The 15,733-nt window shown below is 39.5% G+C and overlaps 1 protein-coding gene across 2 annotated transcripts in view; it reads right to left on the bottom strand.

Moving 5' to 3' along the window:
• The window catches only part of LOC146992630 (calpain-2 catalytic subunit-like), a 37,130-nt gene extending 22,126 nt beyond the window's left edge, over nucleotides 1-15,004 (bottom strand). The window contains exons 1-8 of one of the 2 annotated variants that reach the window (XM_085788273.1): nucleotides 14,997-15,004; nucleotides 11,980-12,231; nucleotides 9,045-9,114; nucleotides 8,328-8,446; nucleotides 5,828-5,961; nucleotides 2,507-2,675; nucleotides 649-732; nucleotides 463-548 (exon numbers count right to left, since the gene is read on the bottom strand). In XM_085788273.1, the coding sequence (XP_085644399.1) occupies nucleotides 463-548; nucleotides 649-732; nucleotides 2,507-2,675; nucleotides 5,828-5,961; nucleotides 8,328-8,446; nucleotides 9,045-9,114; nucleotides 11,980-12,219 (902 nt within the window). In that variant the 5' untranslated portion in view covers nucleotides 12,220-12,231; nucleotides 14,997-15,004. The remainder of the gene's footprint in view (nucleotides 1-462; nucleotides 549-648; nucleotides 733-2,506; nucleotides 2,676-5,827; nucleotides 5,962-8,327; nucleotides 8,447-9,044; nucleotides 9,115-11,979; nucleotides 12,232-14,996) is intronic. The other variant, XM_085788275.1, reaches the window with a different exon arrangement.
• Between the last annotated feature and the right edge of the window lie 729 nt (nucleotides 15,005-15,733).

Here is a 15,733-nt window from a genome sequence, read left to right as displayed (position 1 = left end):
AGGGTTTTTCCCCCTAGTGGCAGGATATGGGTATTGCAAAAGCGCCCAGAAAACCCATTCACTCCAATGTATGTGTGTTGCCCACTTGCTGCTAAATTGATGAAAACGGCCGTGTTTTTGTTTTTAGGTGTCTTGGTCATATCAGATTATACAAAATGTAGATTGAAACATTCATGTAGACAACTGTTTTTTTTTTTTTTTTACTCTCCTATGTGTTAATGTTTATCTGTAAAGGATCCTCAATGATGCTATTAACGTGGGTGATCTATAAATGTCCTTAAATTATTGAAAACACCACACTGCTCATTCACCAACAATGCAGAGATGTCAGTTCTTTAGTAAAACCCATATTCCTCCACCAGGAGGCGCTGCCATTGGACCAATGCTGTCACTACTCTCTGTTACAGAGCTCTAGTCCGAACCAACAACATCTGTCACATTCACACAGATGTTGAGACTCACTTGTCGCTCCAGGCCCCGGTCCACTCCACCTGACCCCACGGGTTCCTGATCCTCAGCAGGTCGACGGTTGAACCCAAGTAATGAACCTTCAGAACCAAACAGGATCAAACCGGATCAAACAGGATCAAACCAGCTGCTCCAGTTTCTGTCTCTGTCAGTAAAACTCCATTTCCCAGAATGCCTCACCTGCTCAGCTGCAGTGACGGAGTAGGCGTGGCCTTTCACCAGCTTCTGACTGGTGATCGCCTCCGAGTCGTAGGAGCTGGAGATCTGACACACACCAGCCACTGTTAGCATCGTTAGCACTGTTAGCATAGTTAGCACTGTTAGCATCGTTAGTACTGTTAGCATAGTTAGCATCGTTAGCACTGTTAGCATAGTTAGCACTGTTAGCATAGTTAGCACTGTTAGCATAGTAAACATAGTTAGCATTTGTAGTGTATTTTCTACCTCCTAATATGTTAAGTAATTTACCCTGAGGGTTACTTTTGTGTTTAGTATAGGCTATAATCCACTTCAAATTCTTTACTTTTACCTTTTGAACTATCTCACTACCTTCTCCAGGTGTGTTCTTTGCTTTCTTGAAGGTAAATGACCATTATAATATGAACCAAGACTTTGTTTGGACTGAAGTGCTATATACTTAGGTTACTAGTAGGTCACTTTTTCTGGACACCTGTATGTGGTTTGCCATATCTATGTTAGCCTGAAGGTCAAGATGTCAAATAACAGAGGGTCATTTGGACATGTTAGGTATTGTCTTAGCTTATGTCCATCTTGGTCAGTTACATTCTTTTGTTTAGAGAGGTGGAGTTTTAGAAACATATACAAGGTCTGGACTTTTGGTCAAGAGACAGAGGTCTCATATTTGGCTCCAGAGACTTCTCGAAGATTCGGCTTTTTGCCACAGTATCTTTTTTGTAATAAACTCTTTTTTACCATCTACAAAGAAGACGTGTCAGAGTGGTCATCTTTTCATCAGCATCACATCACATCAAAATATACCACACGTTGTTAGCATCGTTAGCACTGTTAGCAGTGGCAGGAGTTAAAGCTGGAGCTATGTGTGATGTCATCATGCTAAGTGTTAGCTCTCTCCCTGTCTGTTGTTTTGATTTACGTGGACTGAACGGACACCTGCAGCCAATCAGAGACAGGGATTACAGGTGAGAGAGGTGTGGAGGTGTGAACACTGCAAAAACTCAAAACCTTACCAAGAATATTTGTCTTATTTCTAGTCAAATCTAATCTCATTCTACCTAAAATAAGTATCATCCTCATTCATACATCATTCATACATACATAGTTATACATAAGAAGTAGCTTGTTTTTAGACACTTTTTACTTCTTTCAAGCAGATTTTCACTTGAAATAAGTAGAAAAATCTGATAGTGGAGCAAGTTTTTCTTTCTTATTACAAACACAAAAAACTTTCTTTCACTGGCAGATTTTTCTACTTATTTCAAGTGAAAATTAGTTTGAAACAAGTGAAAATGATCTAAAAACAAGTTCATTTTTAGGTGATGAGTCTTGTGGAAAGTGGAAAGAGATTAGTTTTGACTAGAAATGAGACATTTTGACAAGAAATAAGACAAATATTCTTGGAAAGACTTTGAGTTTTTGCAGTGAGAGGTTTACGTCGATGGAGCAGCCAATCAGAGACAGGGATTAGAGAGTTATAGAGGTTTACGTCGATGGAGCAGCCAATCAGAGACAGGGATTAGAGAGTTATAGAGGTTTACGTCGATGGAGCAGCCAATCACAGACAGGGATTAGAGGTAGAGAGGTTTACGTCGATGGAGCAGCCAATCACAGACAGGGATTAGAGGTAGAGAGGTTTACGTCGATGGAGCAGCCAATCACAGACAGGGATTAGAGGTAGAGAGGTTTACGTCGATGGAGCAGCCAATCAGAGACAGGGATTAGAGTTATAGAGGTTTACGTCGATGGAGCAGCCAATCAGAGACAGGGATTAGAGAGTTATAGAGGTTTACGTCGATGGAGCAGCCAATCAGAGACAGGGATTAGAGGTAGAGAGGTTTACGTCGATGGAGCAGCCGAGCAGCGAGCCGAGCTTCAGGGCTTTCCTGATGATGTTGAACAGAGTGGGCGGAGCCTCGGTCAGGACGTAGCTCTCTGCGATTCCTCCGGTGAAGTCCTCAAAACCCTCGATGCTGGAGCCCCCGACCAGAGCCTCGTACGAGCTGTTCACCCTGAAGAGTACAAAGTCTCAAAGTGGGAGGGTTGACAGGGTTTCTGGAAATTTTACCACTTTTTCCTAGAATTTTTTCACTTTTTTAATTATTGTTTTAATTTTTTTCTTTTCTTTTTTTTTTTTTTTTTAAGTTTCACCACTTTTTCCTAGAATTTTTTTGAGAAATTTTTACCAGTTTCTTCTCAATTCTTCTGTTCTACTTTTTACTATTTTTTAAAGAAATGTTATCCCTTTTTGTATTATTGTTTGCCTCCCTTTTTTTGGGGAGAAATTTTACCACATTTTTCTATAATTTGTAAAAAAAAAAAAAATGTACCACTTTTTCTAGAATTCTTGAGTCATTTTACCAGTTTCTTCTCAATTTTAATTTTTTTTGTACTATTTATTATTGTTTGACTATTTTTTTTTCTTTTAATTTTACCACTTTTTCCTATAATTTCTTTGAGAAATTTGACCAGTTTCTTCTCAATTTTTCTGTTCTACTTTTTACTTTTTTTTAAAAGAAATGTTACCCCTTTTTGTATTATTGTTTGCCCCCCCCTTTTTTTGAGAATTGTTACCACATTTTTCTATAATTTGTAAAAAAATAAATAAAAAATTTACCACTTTTTCTAGAATTCTTGAGAAATTTTACAAGTTTTTTCTCAATTAAAAAAAAACAAACTTTTTACTATTTATTATTGTTTGACTTTTTCTTTTTTGAAATTTTACCACTTTTCCTAGAATTTCTTTGAGAAAGTTTCTTCTAAAATTTTTAAAACTTTTTTTTTTTTTTGAAATTTTACCAGATTTTTCTAAAAAAAAAAAAAAAAGCAAAATTTTACTAGTTTTTTTTCTAGAATTTCTTTGAGAAATTTTTACCAGTTTCTTCTAAAATCTTTTTTCTTTTTTCTCTCGCTCTCTCTCTTTTTTTTTTTTTTTTTTAGAAATTTTACCAGATTTTTCTTAAAAAAAAGAAAAAATTGCAAAATTTTACCACTTTTCCTAGAATTTCTTTGAGAATTTTTTACCAGATTTTTCTAAAAAAAAAAAAAAAGAAAAAAAGAAAAAGAAAGAAAAAAGAAATTGCAAAATCTTACCACTTTTTTCTAGAAGTGTTTCAACTTTTTTGGAGAAATTGTACCACTTTTTTTTCCAGAAATGTCTCTAATCTTTCAAAAATGTAGCTACACCTAATTTAAACATACATTGATAGTTTGTGAATTTCTGGTGTTTTGTCCAATGGGGGTCCGTGGTCTAGTTTGTGTCAATTTTGGGTCCTTGATATAAAACAGTTAGAGAAGCAGCGGTCTACAGTCAGTCAGACACCACACACCACCAACACCACATCTGCTTCAAAAACATTTATCGTTAAATCCAATTCTTTGTCTTTTAATATAACACCATAGGTAATACTATTGTAGTTTAAGTCTGGCATTGTTGGTTCTTTTCTTTTCAACCAGTCTGTAAATAATTTCCAGAACAGCTGGTTTTAGAGCATGTAATAAAGAGGTGCTCTGTTGTTTCAGTATCATCTTCACAGAAAACACACAAGTTACTTTCAAATCCAAATCTTAGTCTTAAAAATTCACTAGATGGATAGAAATTATTCATTATTTTATAATGTGTTATAAATAAAAATGTATGAAGTGATGGAAGTGAAGAGCTGCAGCTGAAGACTGAAGGAAGTGTTGACAGTGATGAAGGAAGCAGAAGGGAAGCAGGAAAGTTTCTGAGGTTCCTTCAGAATAAAAGCCTTAAAGAGAAGGACTGTGTTGTTATTCTGAGGTTCCTTCAAAATAAAAGCCTTAAAGAGAACGACCGTGTTGTTACAGCTTCACCTGCTGCTCCGATAAAGAGCTGAGTCAGAAGCTCTGTTTGCTTTACAGGCGGGTCGGCGCTGAATGTTTACTGAGTAGCTACACCTTCCCCGCCCTGCTGCACACACACACACACACACACACACACACACACACACACACACACACACACACACACACACACAGAGGCGCCTGGTCACTTCCTGCTGTGTTGGGCCGGTGTCGCCTGAGGTGAAGTCGACTGAGCCGAGGTCAGAAAACACATTTAGTCCAGTTGTCCTCAGTTTAGTTTAGTTTAGTTTAGTTTAGTTTATTAGTTTAATACGGGACAATGTGCAGTTACATGAATCATTTAAAGGAAAAAAAAGAAAAGATGGTTGCACCAGATTTAGCTCCCAGCTCATTTCCATCTGTAGTCCCTACACATAACATAAAAGTAATAAAATACACAGAATACAAGATATTATACAGATATAAGATGAGGCATAAACAGATACAGTTAGACAATGGACAACATTGTCATCTTTATTATTGTATTTCTTTTTGTTATCTGGCTATGTGAGTTGTGTATATTCAACTATGTGTTTCATACTGTGAACTCTGTATGTCTGGTATTTGTGGGGGGTGGATGGGATTTACGGTTCGTTTATTATCATTTTTTTTCCTGTGTTGGACCGATGTTAAACTGTAAACTATAACTTGTAAAACTAAATAAAAATACCTTGTTCAAAAAGAAAACACATTTAGTCCAGAGTGTTGAAGGAGCTGAAGCCAGGGCCGTTGCTATGAATTCTGGGCCCCCTTAAAGAATACTAAAGTGGGCCCCTCCCCCTAACTTTTCCTTTTTTTTTTCTTAGACTACGTATGTATTATCGTTTTTTATTTAGCCTTCTTTGTTTTGATGCTAATGCAGCATTACACTGTAAAAAACTCAAGTATCTTAGCAAGAATATTTGTCTTATTTCTAGTCAAAATGTCATTTCTAGTCTAAACTAATCTCATTCTACTTAAAATAAGACTCATCATATTAAAAGCAGCTTGTTTTTAGACACTTTTTACTTCTTTCAAGCAGATTTTCACTTGGAATAAGTAGAAAAATCTGACAGTGGAGCAAGTTTTTCTTATTACAAGCACAAAAAACTTACTTTCACTGGCAGATGTTTCTATTTATTGTGAATTTAAGTGAAAATGATCTAAAAACAAGTTCATTTTTAGGTGATGAGTCTTATTTTAAGTGAAAAAGAGATTAGTTTTTACCAGAAATGAGACATTTGGACAAGAAATAAGACAAATATTCTTGGAAAGATGTAGAGTTTTTACAGTGTACTATGAGTATTAGTCAGGGTCTTACTTGGCGTAGGCCTTCTCCAGCAGAGCGCTCCAGAACTCGCTGCCCTCGGCCGAGTGGACGAACAGCAGCTTCCCGTCCCTCGTTGGAAGACGGTCGTCGATCACCACGTCCACCCACTCCCCGTACTGCCACAGCTGCAGGAACAAAACACATGATGTCATGTAGTGTATTATCCACCTGAACTTTTTTGCTCTAATATTTTATATCATCAACATGTATTACAGATATATAAAGATGTTCCATAAGGTGTTTAGTAACAGTGATAGATAAGACAGAGAAGAGTGGCCCTTGTGAAATGTATCCTGGGAAAATGTGTGTTCTGTTAATCACATGTTTCCTGTGAGAGTCTTAACTAAGTTGATTAGCCTCGTCTGGAAGATGATGCAAAGTCGTAAAATTACATAGGCTAGATCCTGCCTCATGTTCATGGACATAGACCATGAACTGTGTATGTTAAACAGATACAAACAGAAATAGAATTGATTAGATTTACAGGAAACATGGATTGCTCATGTTAATGTGCCTAATATGGTATATAAGCTATATCCTTATGTTGGGAGAAGGTGGAGTTTTGGAGTTAGAAAGCATAGATAAGGTTGTGGTTTTGAGCCGTAGAGAGAGAGATCTCTCATTGGCACCAGAGATGCTCCAGGATTCGGCATTTTTTGTTCACTGATCTTCTTCTTGTTAATAAACTCCTTTTTGAATACAAGTGAAGACGTGTCGGCGGTGATCCCTTCTTTTCATCAACACATCAATATACCACAGTCACTTCCTCCACAGGCTCCGCCCACCACAGACAGGGAGGCTCCTGATAGGCTGAAGAAGTGTCTGAGACTACGTTTAGCCTACACGTGCCCGGCTATTTTCATAAACAGACATTTCACCCTCTCCGTTTACAAAAAAAACTGCGTGCTCTGCAGAGCTGCTCGGCCGGCCAACCTCCGTCCTCATCCCGGGGGAGAAAACCATCGCTAATTAACTTACCCACAGGTTTTTAGAGGTTTACCACCGGCTGGTTAAGTTATTTCTAGGAGATAAATGTTGGTCTCAGTGATATAAATCTAACAGCTGTATCAGTAGCATTAGTTAGTCTGAATGTAAAGTGAAGCTTCCTGTGTGTATTGGACAGAAGAGCAGCGCTGCCTCGGGGCTCTGGACAGAAATCACCCCATTTAACGTTACATCAATAAATAAATGTTTTACAATGAACACATCAGTCTGCATTAAATTTTATCATTATTATTATTTATTTATTTATGTAATATGGTTACGGTTAGACGTCAGGGTCTGACGTCGGCTTCCCAAATCTCCGTTTTTCTCTGTTTACATGCAAACTGAGTTTTCCAAAATCTCCACTCTGGCCGGAGGTTTTAAAAAGCATCGTTTTCAGTGGCGTTTTCTCCGTTTGCGTCTAAACGGAGGTGCAAACGATGGTTAATGTCTCCGTTTTTAAAAATAACCTGAGTACGTATAAACGGGTCTGAGTGGCAGCTCTTCATCCAGGTGGTTTCACCTGTAGAGACCAGGACCAGTGGTCCCAGCTCAGGACTGGAAACTAAAACCAGTAAAACCAGTAAAACCTCCAGCTGGTGAAACTGGACACCTGAATGCACCACGAGCTTGGCCTGTGTGACACAGCTGTGATGTCACTTCCTGTTTCCATCATGCAAAATTCACCCAAAATTGAAATTTCGAGCCCCGAAATGCAAAATTGTCCCGAAAAAAATTAGTCTATAAGTCTAATATTTCAAGCTTGTTTGTAGCGGAAGTGGATTTGACGAACCGGGAAGAGGAGCTTCAAGAAGCTTCCGCTACAAAACAAGCTTGAAATACAGACTTATTTAATTTTTTCCGCATTTTGGGGCTTCAATACAAGATGGACATTACATACGAGCAGCATGGTGGTATTTGGATGTTTTTTGGTGTGTCTTTTTGTTACGAAGACAGTTGGTATCCATTTGCAACCGTTATATGGACATGCACTGCTACGCCGAGACCCCCTGTAACTCAGAGAAATTTCAATTTTGGGTGAACTATCCCTTTAAACTCCTGATCTTGTATACTTGACAGATGTTTTTGTATGTAATTCGCTTGTCCCAGCTCAAAAGTTTAGACTTTTTCAGGATATGGCAGTGGTGCTGCTGTCTAAAGGGTTTCGTGTCTAGAGTTAAAGGTTTTAAAGCAGTGGAATGAGCATTAGACCAACTTATCAGACAGTCGGCTAAGTGTGAAATGATCATAGAGAAAAAGTATCTATACCTTGGCTGCTTCGGTTGACAGGGAGTCTCTGATGCACCTAGAGTTTGATAGACTGAACTTTAAATGATTACTGACTTTCTTTATTTGTGTTTTGAAGCTGAGATTTGAGTCAATGTGAACTCTGACAACTTGTAGCCTCTCAACAGCGATAAAAAATGTCTGTTTCGATGTTTGTTTTGTTATTTTTTGGGGAAAAAAGCGTCCAACAGGTGGGTTTTTACGAGGTGAGTTACTGTACCTGGAAGTGGAAGATGCCGGCGTACTGAGACGTGAAGCTCTGACCGGGAGGAACCACTCTGCTGAGGATCTGAGGGTCCAGAGTCAGAGAGGCCACGGCCGCCAGCAGCCAGCAGTCGCCTGATACAGAGAGAGAGTCACACGCACTGTAAAAACTCTACATCTAACCAAGAATATTTGTCCTTTTTCTTGTCAAAATGTCTCATTTCTAGTCAAAACTAATCTCTTTTCTCTTAAAATAAGACTCATCACCTAAAAATGAACTTGTTTTTAGATCATTTTCACTTGTTTCAAACTAATTTTCACTTGAAATAAGTAGAAAAATCTGCCAGTGAAAGCAAGTTTTTTGTGCTTGTAATAAGAAAGAAAAACTTGCTCCACTATCAGATTTTTCTACTTATTCCAAGTGAAAATCTGCTTGAAAGAAGTAAAAAGTGTCTAAAAACAAACTACTTTTTTATATTAAACTATGTATGTATATGTATAAATATACTTATTTTAGTTATAATGAGATTTGTTTTGACTAGAAATGAGACAAATATTCTTGGTAAGAATTTGAGTTTTTGCAGTGTGATCACAGCTGTGTGCGTGTGTGTGTGTGTGTGTGTGCGTGTGTGTGTGCGTGTGTGTGTGTGTGTGTGAGTGTGTGTGAGTGTGTGTGAGTGTGTGTGTGTGTGTGTGTGTGTGTGTGTGTGTGTGTGTGTGTGTGTGCGCTCACCCAGCGCTCCCTGACAGATGTCGGTTCTTTTTGCTCCATCAACAATGAACTGAGGAGCCGAGCACAGCTCCTGATTGGACGAGACAGTACAGGTGGTAATGAGTCTTATTTTAAGTGGAAAGAGATTAGTTTTGACTAGAAATGAGACATTTGGACAAGAAATAAGACAAATATTCTTGGAAAGATGTAGAGTTTTTACAGTGTACTATGAGTATTAGTCAGGGTCTTACGCAGAATAAATCAGTCATACAAAGATTAGACTACTGGGGTTTTTTATGGGCCCCACTGGGCGCTGGGCCCCTAGAGTTACCACCTTTCTCCCCTGTACAACGGCCCTGCTCATCATCATCATCATCATCAGTCTACTGTGTCTTTGTGCAGCGTGTGTGTGTGTGTAGATTGTGAGGTTAACGTTTAACACAAACTCAGACTAACTCTTGTTTTATTAACAGGAAGTGGTTTGACTTCATCTTGCATATCTTTAATCTGGTGTGTGTGTGTGTGTGTGTGTGTGTGTGTGTGTGTGTGTGTGTGTGTGTGTGTGTGTGTGTGTGTGTGTGTTCTCAGCCTGCAGGTAGGAAAGTATCAGGTGATTCCAGACTGAAACCTCCCATCAAACCACCATGCAGCCGTTTGTGGAGGTGTAGACCAGCGGTTCTCCACTAGTCTCACTCTGGGCTCCACATTGTCCCGTGGTCATTAAGTCACGACCCACTTTTATAGAATTCAAACCAAGATAAAAAATAAATAAATAAAAAAAAGCCTTTAAAAACTACTTTTGCTTTTTATTGAGCAAAGTGCATTTCAGAGCACATGAATGAAACTGAGGAGTTACCATGACAACTGCATGTACGGAAGTGAATAAAATAATATCAAACTGCACAAAATAAAGACCCACAAAACCAAACCAGATTCACTGCATCAGGCCACATTAATAAGAAACTGAGATCTTTGCATTCAGAGCAAATGGAGCAAATAATCAGAAAGTGAGGAGGAGCATTACAACTGCATGTGTGCCTTTCAAAATAAGTTATATTTGTATTATGTAAAAGACATATCCAACATCACATGCACAATGCGCATTAAAAATTTACTTTTTTTGACCAGCTGTCCGTGACCCACTTTTGGGTCCCGACCCACCAGTTGAGAACCACTGGTGTAGAGTATCATGAACCTTACACCAAACACCAAGACAACACGGTGTCTGGCCGATCAGCTGATCAACCACCTGACACTAGCCACCAATGGATCCACATCTTCCTCTTCACTCTTTAAAAAGCAGCTACAAATACATCTGAACTTTTATTGAATTTCCCACACTGCAAAAACTCAATATCTTACCAAACATGTGACAAACTATCATATTTATTTCAAAGGCAACATGGATGGTCATATTGATGTGTATGTGGTCTGAAATTAATGAATAAAATCTTCTCAAGAATCCAGCTGTCTGTGATTGTTTTAAGGAACTACTAATGTAAAGATGAAGATGAAGAAATGAAAAACCACTCATTATGTGTCACTTTAGGTCATAAAGGTTAACTACTGGACATGTTATTGAGTAATGATTCTGTACTGATGAAGTAACTAGTTCACTAATCATCAAGTTGTGATTAACTTTCTATGAAATTTGATCATGAGTTAATGAAGAACTGATCATTAATAGTTCCTCATTAGTTCCTCAGTAACTACTCCTCTGAAATTTGATCAGGGGTTCCTGAAGAACTGACCATTAACTAATAGTTAAAGCAGATATCAGTGGAATGTTTTTGTTAATATAAGTCCTAAATAGTCCTATTTTCCGTCAGCAATCACTTACATGAAGTATTTCAGCCTAAACACGAGTCTCTCCGTCACTCTGCTCTGCTGTAACCCGAGGAGAAAATTTTCCTTGTGGGATACAAGTGTTATCCAATGAGGGGAGAGAACGGCATGAAGGGCTGTGTGTGCAGCCAAGGGATGCGCGTGAATGTGGTGACGTAGCACGAGGACCAATTGATGCCTGACAAGGGCGGGGGCTGCTAACTCATGGTGCGTTCAAGGAAACTCGTACTTTGTGTTTTTCCTTCCTGTGAAGTCATACCAGTTCGATCTGGTACGAGTTCACGGGTCGGAAGTTACGAGTGGCCGTTATAGGGAACTTTCACAGACAACAGGACGGTAAAAACACGAGCTACGGGTTACCTGGAACGCTACCAAGTCGTAGTTGTGACTTGAAGCTGTAACTTACGGTTTCAAAAGCCTGCCTTGAACACAGCATTAGCCGAAACGGCCGTGCCGATGATATCTGCTTTAATTAATCAGTAGTTCCTCAGTAACTACTGTAATGTTGTGTACCTTAGTTCCTCAGTAACTACTGTAATTTTGTGTACCTCAATTCCTCACTAACTACTCATTAGTTCCTCATTAACTACTCTAATTTTGTGTACCTTATTGTAAAGTGTTACCCTAAAGTCTTCAGGGTCTGTCTAAAGTCTTCAGAGTCTTCATATCTTTCTTACTAGTAAGAGAGAGAAGTAAATGTTTTGTTTTGTTTTTTATGTGCAAATAAATGAAAGTCTAAAAAAAAAAAAAAAAAAAGTCTTATGTACAAGCCAATCTGCTTCCTTCCCTCCTTGCACCATGGAATATAAATGTGTGCTAAATAAATAAACCTAAACGTAAACCTAAACCAATCAGTGGCGAGGATAGATAGATAGATAGATAGATAGATAGATAGATAGATAGATAGATAGATGGATGGATGGATGGATGGATGGATGGATGGATGGATGGATGGATGGATGGATGGATGGATGGATGGATGGATAGATAGATAGATAGATAGATAGATAGATAGATAGATAGATAGATAGATAGATAGATAGATAGATAGATAGATAGATAGATAGATAGATAGATAGATAGATATGTAAGATGGTCAGTGTTGTCTCACCGTGGGCCGTTTCCACTCCACTCCGATGGTCTTGGAGGAGTAGCGTCCCAGCTGGTTGTATCCCAGAGAGTCCCAGCTGGCGGGGAAGGTCGGGTCGCAGAACAGCGATCCGTTCTGCAGACACTCGCGCCGCAGCTGCTCAAAGTCCTGCTGGTTGAAGGGGATGGCGTTGCCCTGGCTACCGGCGCCGTCCTCCTCCCGTGCCTTCCTCCGGGCCAGCTCAGCCACGGTGCTCGCCATCCTGAGAGTCTGCTGAGAGGTTACACAGCATCTTCAGGGTCTGTCTGAGGTCTTCAGAGTCTGTCTAAAGTCTTCAGAGTCTGTCTAAAGTCTTCAGAGTCTGTCTAAGGTCTTCAGAGTCTGTCTAAGGTCTTCAGAGTCTGTCTAAAGTCTTCAGAGTCTGTCTAAGGTCTTCAGAGTCTGTCTAAGGTCTTCAGAGTCTGTCTAAAGTCTTCAGAGTCTGTCTAAGGTCTTCAGAGTCTATCTAAAGTCTTCAGAGTCTGTCTAAAGTCTTCAGAGTCTGTCTAAGGTCTTCAGAGTCTGTCTAAAGTCTTCAGAGTCTGTCTAAAGTCTTCAGAGTCTGTCTAAAGTCTTCAGAGTCTGTCTAAAGTCTTCAGAGTCTATCTAAAGTCTTCAGAGTCTGTCTAAAGTCTTCAGAGTCTATCTAAAGTCTTCAGAGTCTATCTAAAGTCTTCAGAATCTGTCTAAGGTCTTCAGAGTCTGTCTAAGGTCTTCAGAGTCTATCTAAAGTCTTCAGAATCTGTCTAAGGTCTTCAGAGTCTGTCTAAAGTCTTCAGAGTCTATCTAAAGTCTTCAGAATCTGTCTAAGGTCTTCAGAGTCTATCTAAAGTCTTCAGAGTCTATCTAAAGTCTTCAGAGTCTGTCTAAGGTCTTCAGAGTCTATCTAAAGTCTTCAGAATCTGTCTAAGGTCTTCAGAGTCTATCTAAAGTCTTCAGAATCTGTCTAAGGTCTTCAGAGTCTATCTAAAGTCTTTAGAGTCTGTCTAAGGTCTTCAGAGTCTATCTAAAGTCTTCAGAGTCTGTCTAAAGTCTTCAGGGTCTGTCTAAAGTCTTCAGGGTCTGTCTAAAGTCTTCAGAGTCTATCTAAAGTCTTCAGAGTCTGTCTAAAGTCTTCAGGGTCTGTCTAAAGTCTTCAGGGTCTGTCTAAAGTCTTCAGAGTCCACCTAAAGTCTTCAGTCCACCTAAAGTCTTCAGTCCAGATAAAGTCTTCAGTCCACCTAAAGTCTTCATAGTCTGTTTAAAGTCTTCAGTCCACCTAAAGTCTTCATAGTCTGTTTAAAGTCTTCAGTCCACCTAAAGTCTTTAGAGTCTGTTTAAAGTCTTCAGTCCATCTAAAGTCTTCAGTCTATCTAAAGTCTTCAGTCCATCTAAAGTCTTCATAGTCTGTCTAAAGTCTTCAGAGTCTGTCTAAGGTCTTCAGAGTCTATCTAAAGTCTTCAGAGTCTGTCTAAAGTCTTCAGAGTCTGTCTAAGGTCTTCAGGGTCTGTCTAAAGTCTTCAGAGTCTGTCTAAAGTCTTCAGAGTCTATCTAAAGTCTTCAGAGTCTGTCTAAAGTCTTCAGAGTCTATCTAAAGTCTTCAGAGTCTATCTAAAGTCTTCAGAATCTGTCTAAGGTCTTCAGAGTCTGTCTAAGGTCTTCAGAGTCTATCTAAAGTCTTCAGAATCTGTCTAAGGTCTTCAGAGTCTGTCTAAAGTCTTCAGAGTCTATCTAAAGTCTTCAGAATCTGTCTAAGGTCTTCAGAGTCTATCTAAAGTCTTCAGAGTCTATCTAAAGTCTTCAGAGTCTGTCTAAGGTCTTCAGAGTCTATCTAAAGTCTTCAGAATCTGTCTAAGGTCTTCAGAGTCTATCTAAAGTCTTCAGAATCTGTCTAAGGTCTTCAGAGTCTATCTAAAGTCTTTAGAGTCTGTCTAAGGTCTTCAGAGTCTATCTAAAGTCTTCAGAGTCTGTCTAAAGTCTTCAGGGTCTGTCTAAAGTCTTCAGGGTCTGTCTAAAGTCTTCAGAGTCTATCTAAAGTCTTCAGAGTCTGTCTAAAGTCTTCAGGGTCTGTCTAAAGTCTTCAGGGTCTGTCTAAAGTCTTCAGAGTCCACCTAAAGTCTTCAGTCCACCTAAAGTCTTCAGTCCAGATAAAGTCTTCAGTCCACCTAAAGTCTTCATAGTCTGTTTAAAGTCTTCAGTCCACCTAAAGTCTTCATAGTCTGTTTAAAGTCTTCAGTCCACCTAAAGTCTTTAGAGTCTGTTTAAAGTCTTCAGTCCATCTAAAGTCTTCAGTCTATCTAAAGTCTTCAGTCCATCTAAAGTCTTCATAGTCTGTCTAAAGTCTTCAGTCCATCTAAAGTCTTCAGAGTCTGTCTAAAGTCTTCAGTCCACCTAAAGTCTTCAGAGTCTGTCTAAAGTCTTCAGTCCACCTAAAGTCTTCAGAGTCTGTTTAAAATATTCAGTCCAGCTAAAGTCTTCAGAGTCGGTCTAAAGTCTTCAGTCCACCTAAAGTCTTCAGAGTCTGTCTAAAGTCTTCAGTCCACCTAAAGTCTTCAGAGTCTGTTTAAAATATTCAGTCCAGCTAAAGTCTTCAGAGTCGGTCTAAAGTCTTCAGAGTCTGTCTAAAGTCTTCAGTCCGCATAAAGTCTTCAGAGTCTGTCTAAAGTCTTCAGAGTCTGTCTAAAGTCTTCAGTCCGCATAAAGTCTTCAGAGTCTGTCTAAAGTCTTCAGAGTCTGTCTAAAGTCTTCAGAGTCTGTCTAAAGTCTTCAGTCCACCTAAAGTCTTCAGAGTCTGTTTAAAGTCTTCAGTCCACCTAAAGTCTTCAGTCCACCTAAAGTCTTCAGAGTCTGTTTAAAGTCTTCAGTCCACCTAAAGTCTTCAGTCTATCTAAAGTCTTCAGAGTCTGTTTAAAGTCTTCAGAGTCTGTCTAAAGTCTTCAGTCCAGATAAAGTCTTCAGAGTCTGTTTAAAGTCTTCAGAGTCTGTCTAAAGTCTTCAGAGTCTCTTTTTACAACATTTACCTTGTGTCGTCCAAAGCCACTAATCACCAGAAGTCTGTTGATCTGCTGACCAGTCGAGCTGAGGTGTGTGAAGTCTCTGTGTGTGTGTGTGTGTGTGTGTAAAGGTGTTAAGGTGTAAAGGGGCGGGGCTTGTTCCGGGTGGTCAGGTGTAAGGGGGCGGGGCTTGGTCCGGGTGGTCAGGTGTAAGGGGGCGGGGCTTAGTCCAGGCTTTGGTCCAGGTGTCATATCAGTGCTGTGAATTATTCAGAGCAAACAGTCTGATAAACCCTGAGGTGTTGACACCTGACACACCTGAGTCACAGTTCACACTGTTCACACTGGAACAGGAGGTCTGGTATTACACTCTGATCCACCACCAGGACCACCAGGACCACCAGCAGCTCAGATCTGGACCAGCAGGAATCCAAACAACAAAGACAAAGTAGATGATGAAGAGGAGGAGACCAGACGTCCAGGGCCGTTGTCTAGGGGAGAAAGGTGATGATAACTCTAGGGGCCCAGAGCCCAGTGGGGCCCATAAAAAACCCCAGTAGTCTAATCTTTGTAGCTATGACTGAATTATTCTGCATAAGACCCTGACTAATACTCATAGTAATGCTGCATTAGCATCAAAACAAAGTAGGCTAAATAAAAAATGACAAAACATATGTAGTCTAAGAAAAAAAGTGGAAAAGTCAAAGGGCAGGGGCCCACTTTAGTATTCTTTCAGGGGCCCCAGAATTCCTAGCAACGGCCCT

The sequence above is a fragment of the Trachurus japonicus genome, chromosome 1, assembly GCF_045865225.1.
Source record: "Trachurus japonicus isolate A0001 chromosome 1, Traja_1.0".
Taxonomy (NCBI): Eukaryota; Metazoa; Chordata; class Actinopteri; order Carangiformes; family Carangidae; genus Trachurus; species Trachurus japonicus.
Note: the sequence above shows the minus strand (reverse complement) of the source record. Positions and strands in the feature narration are given on the sequence as shown.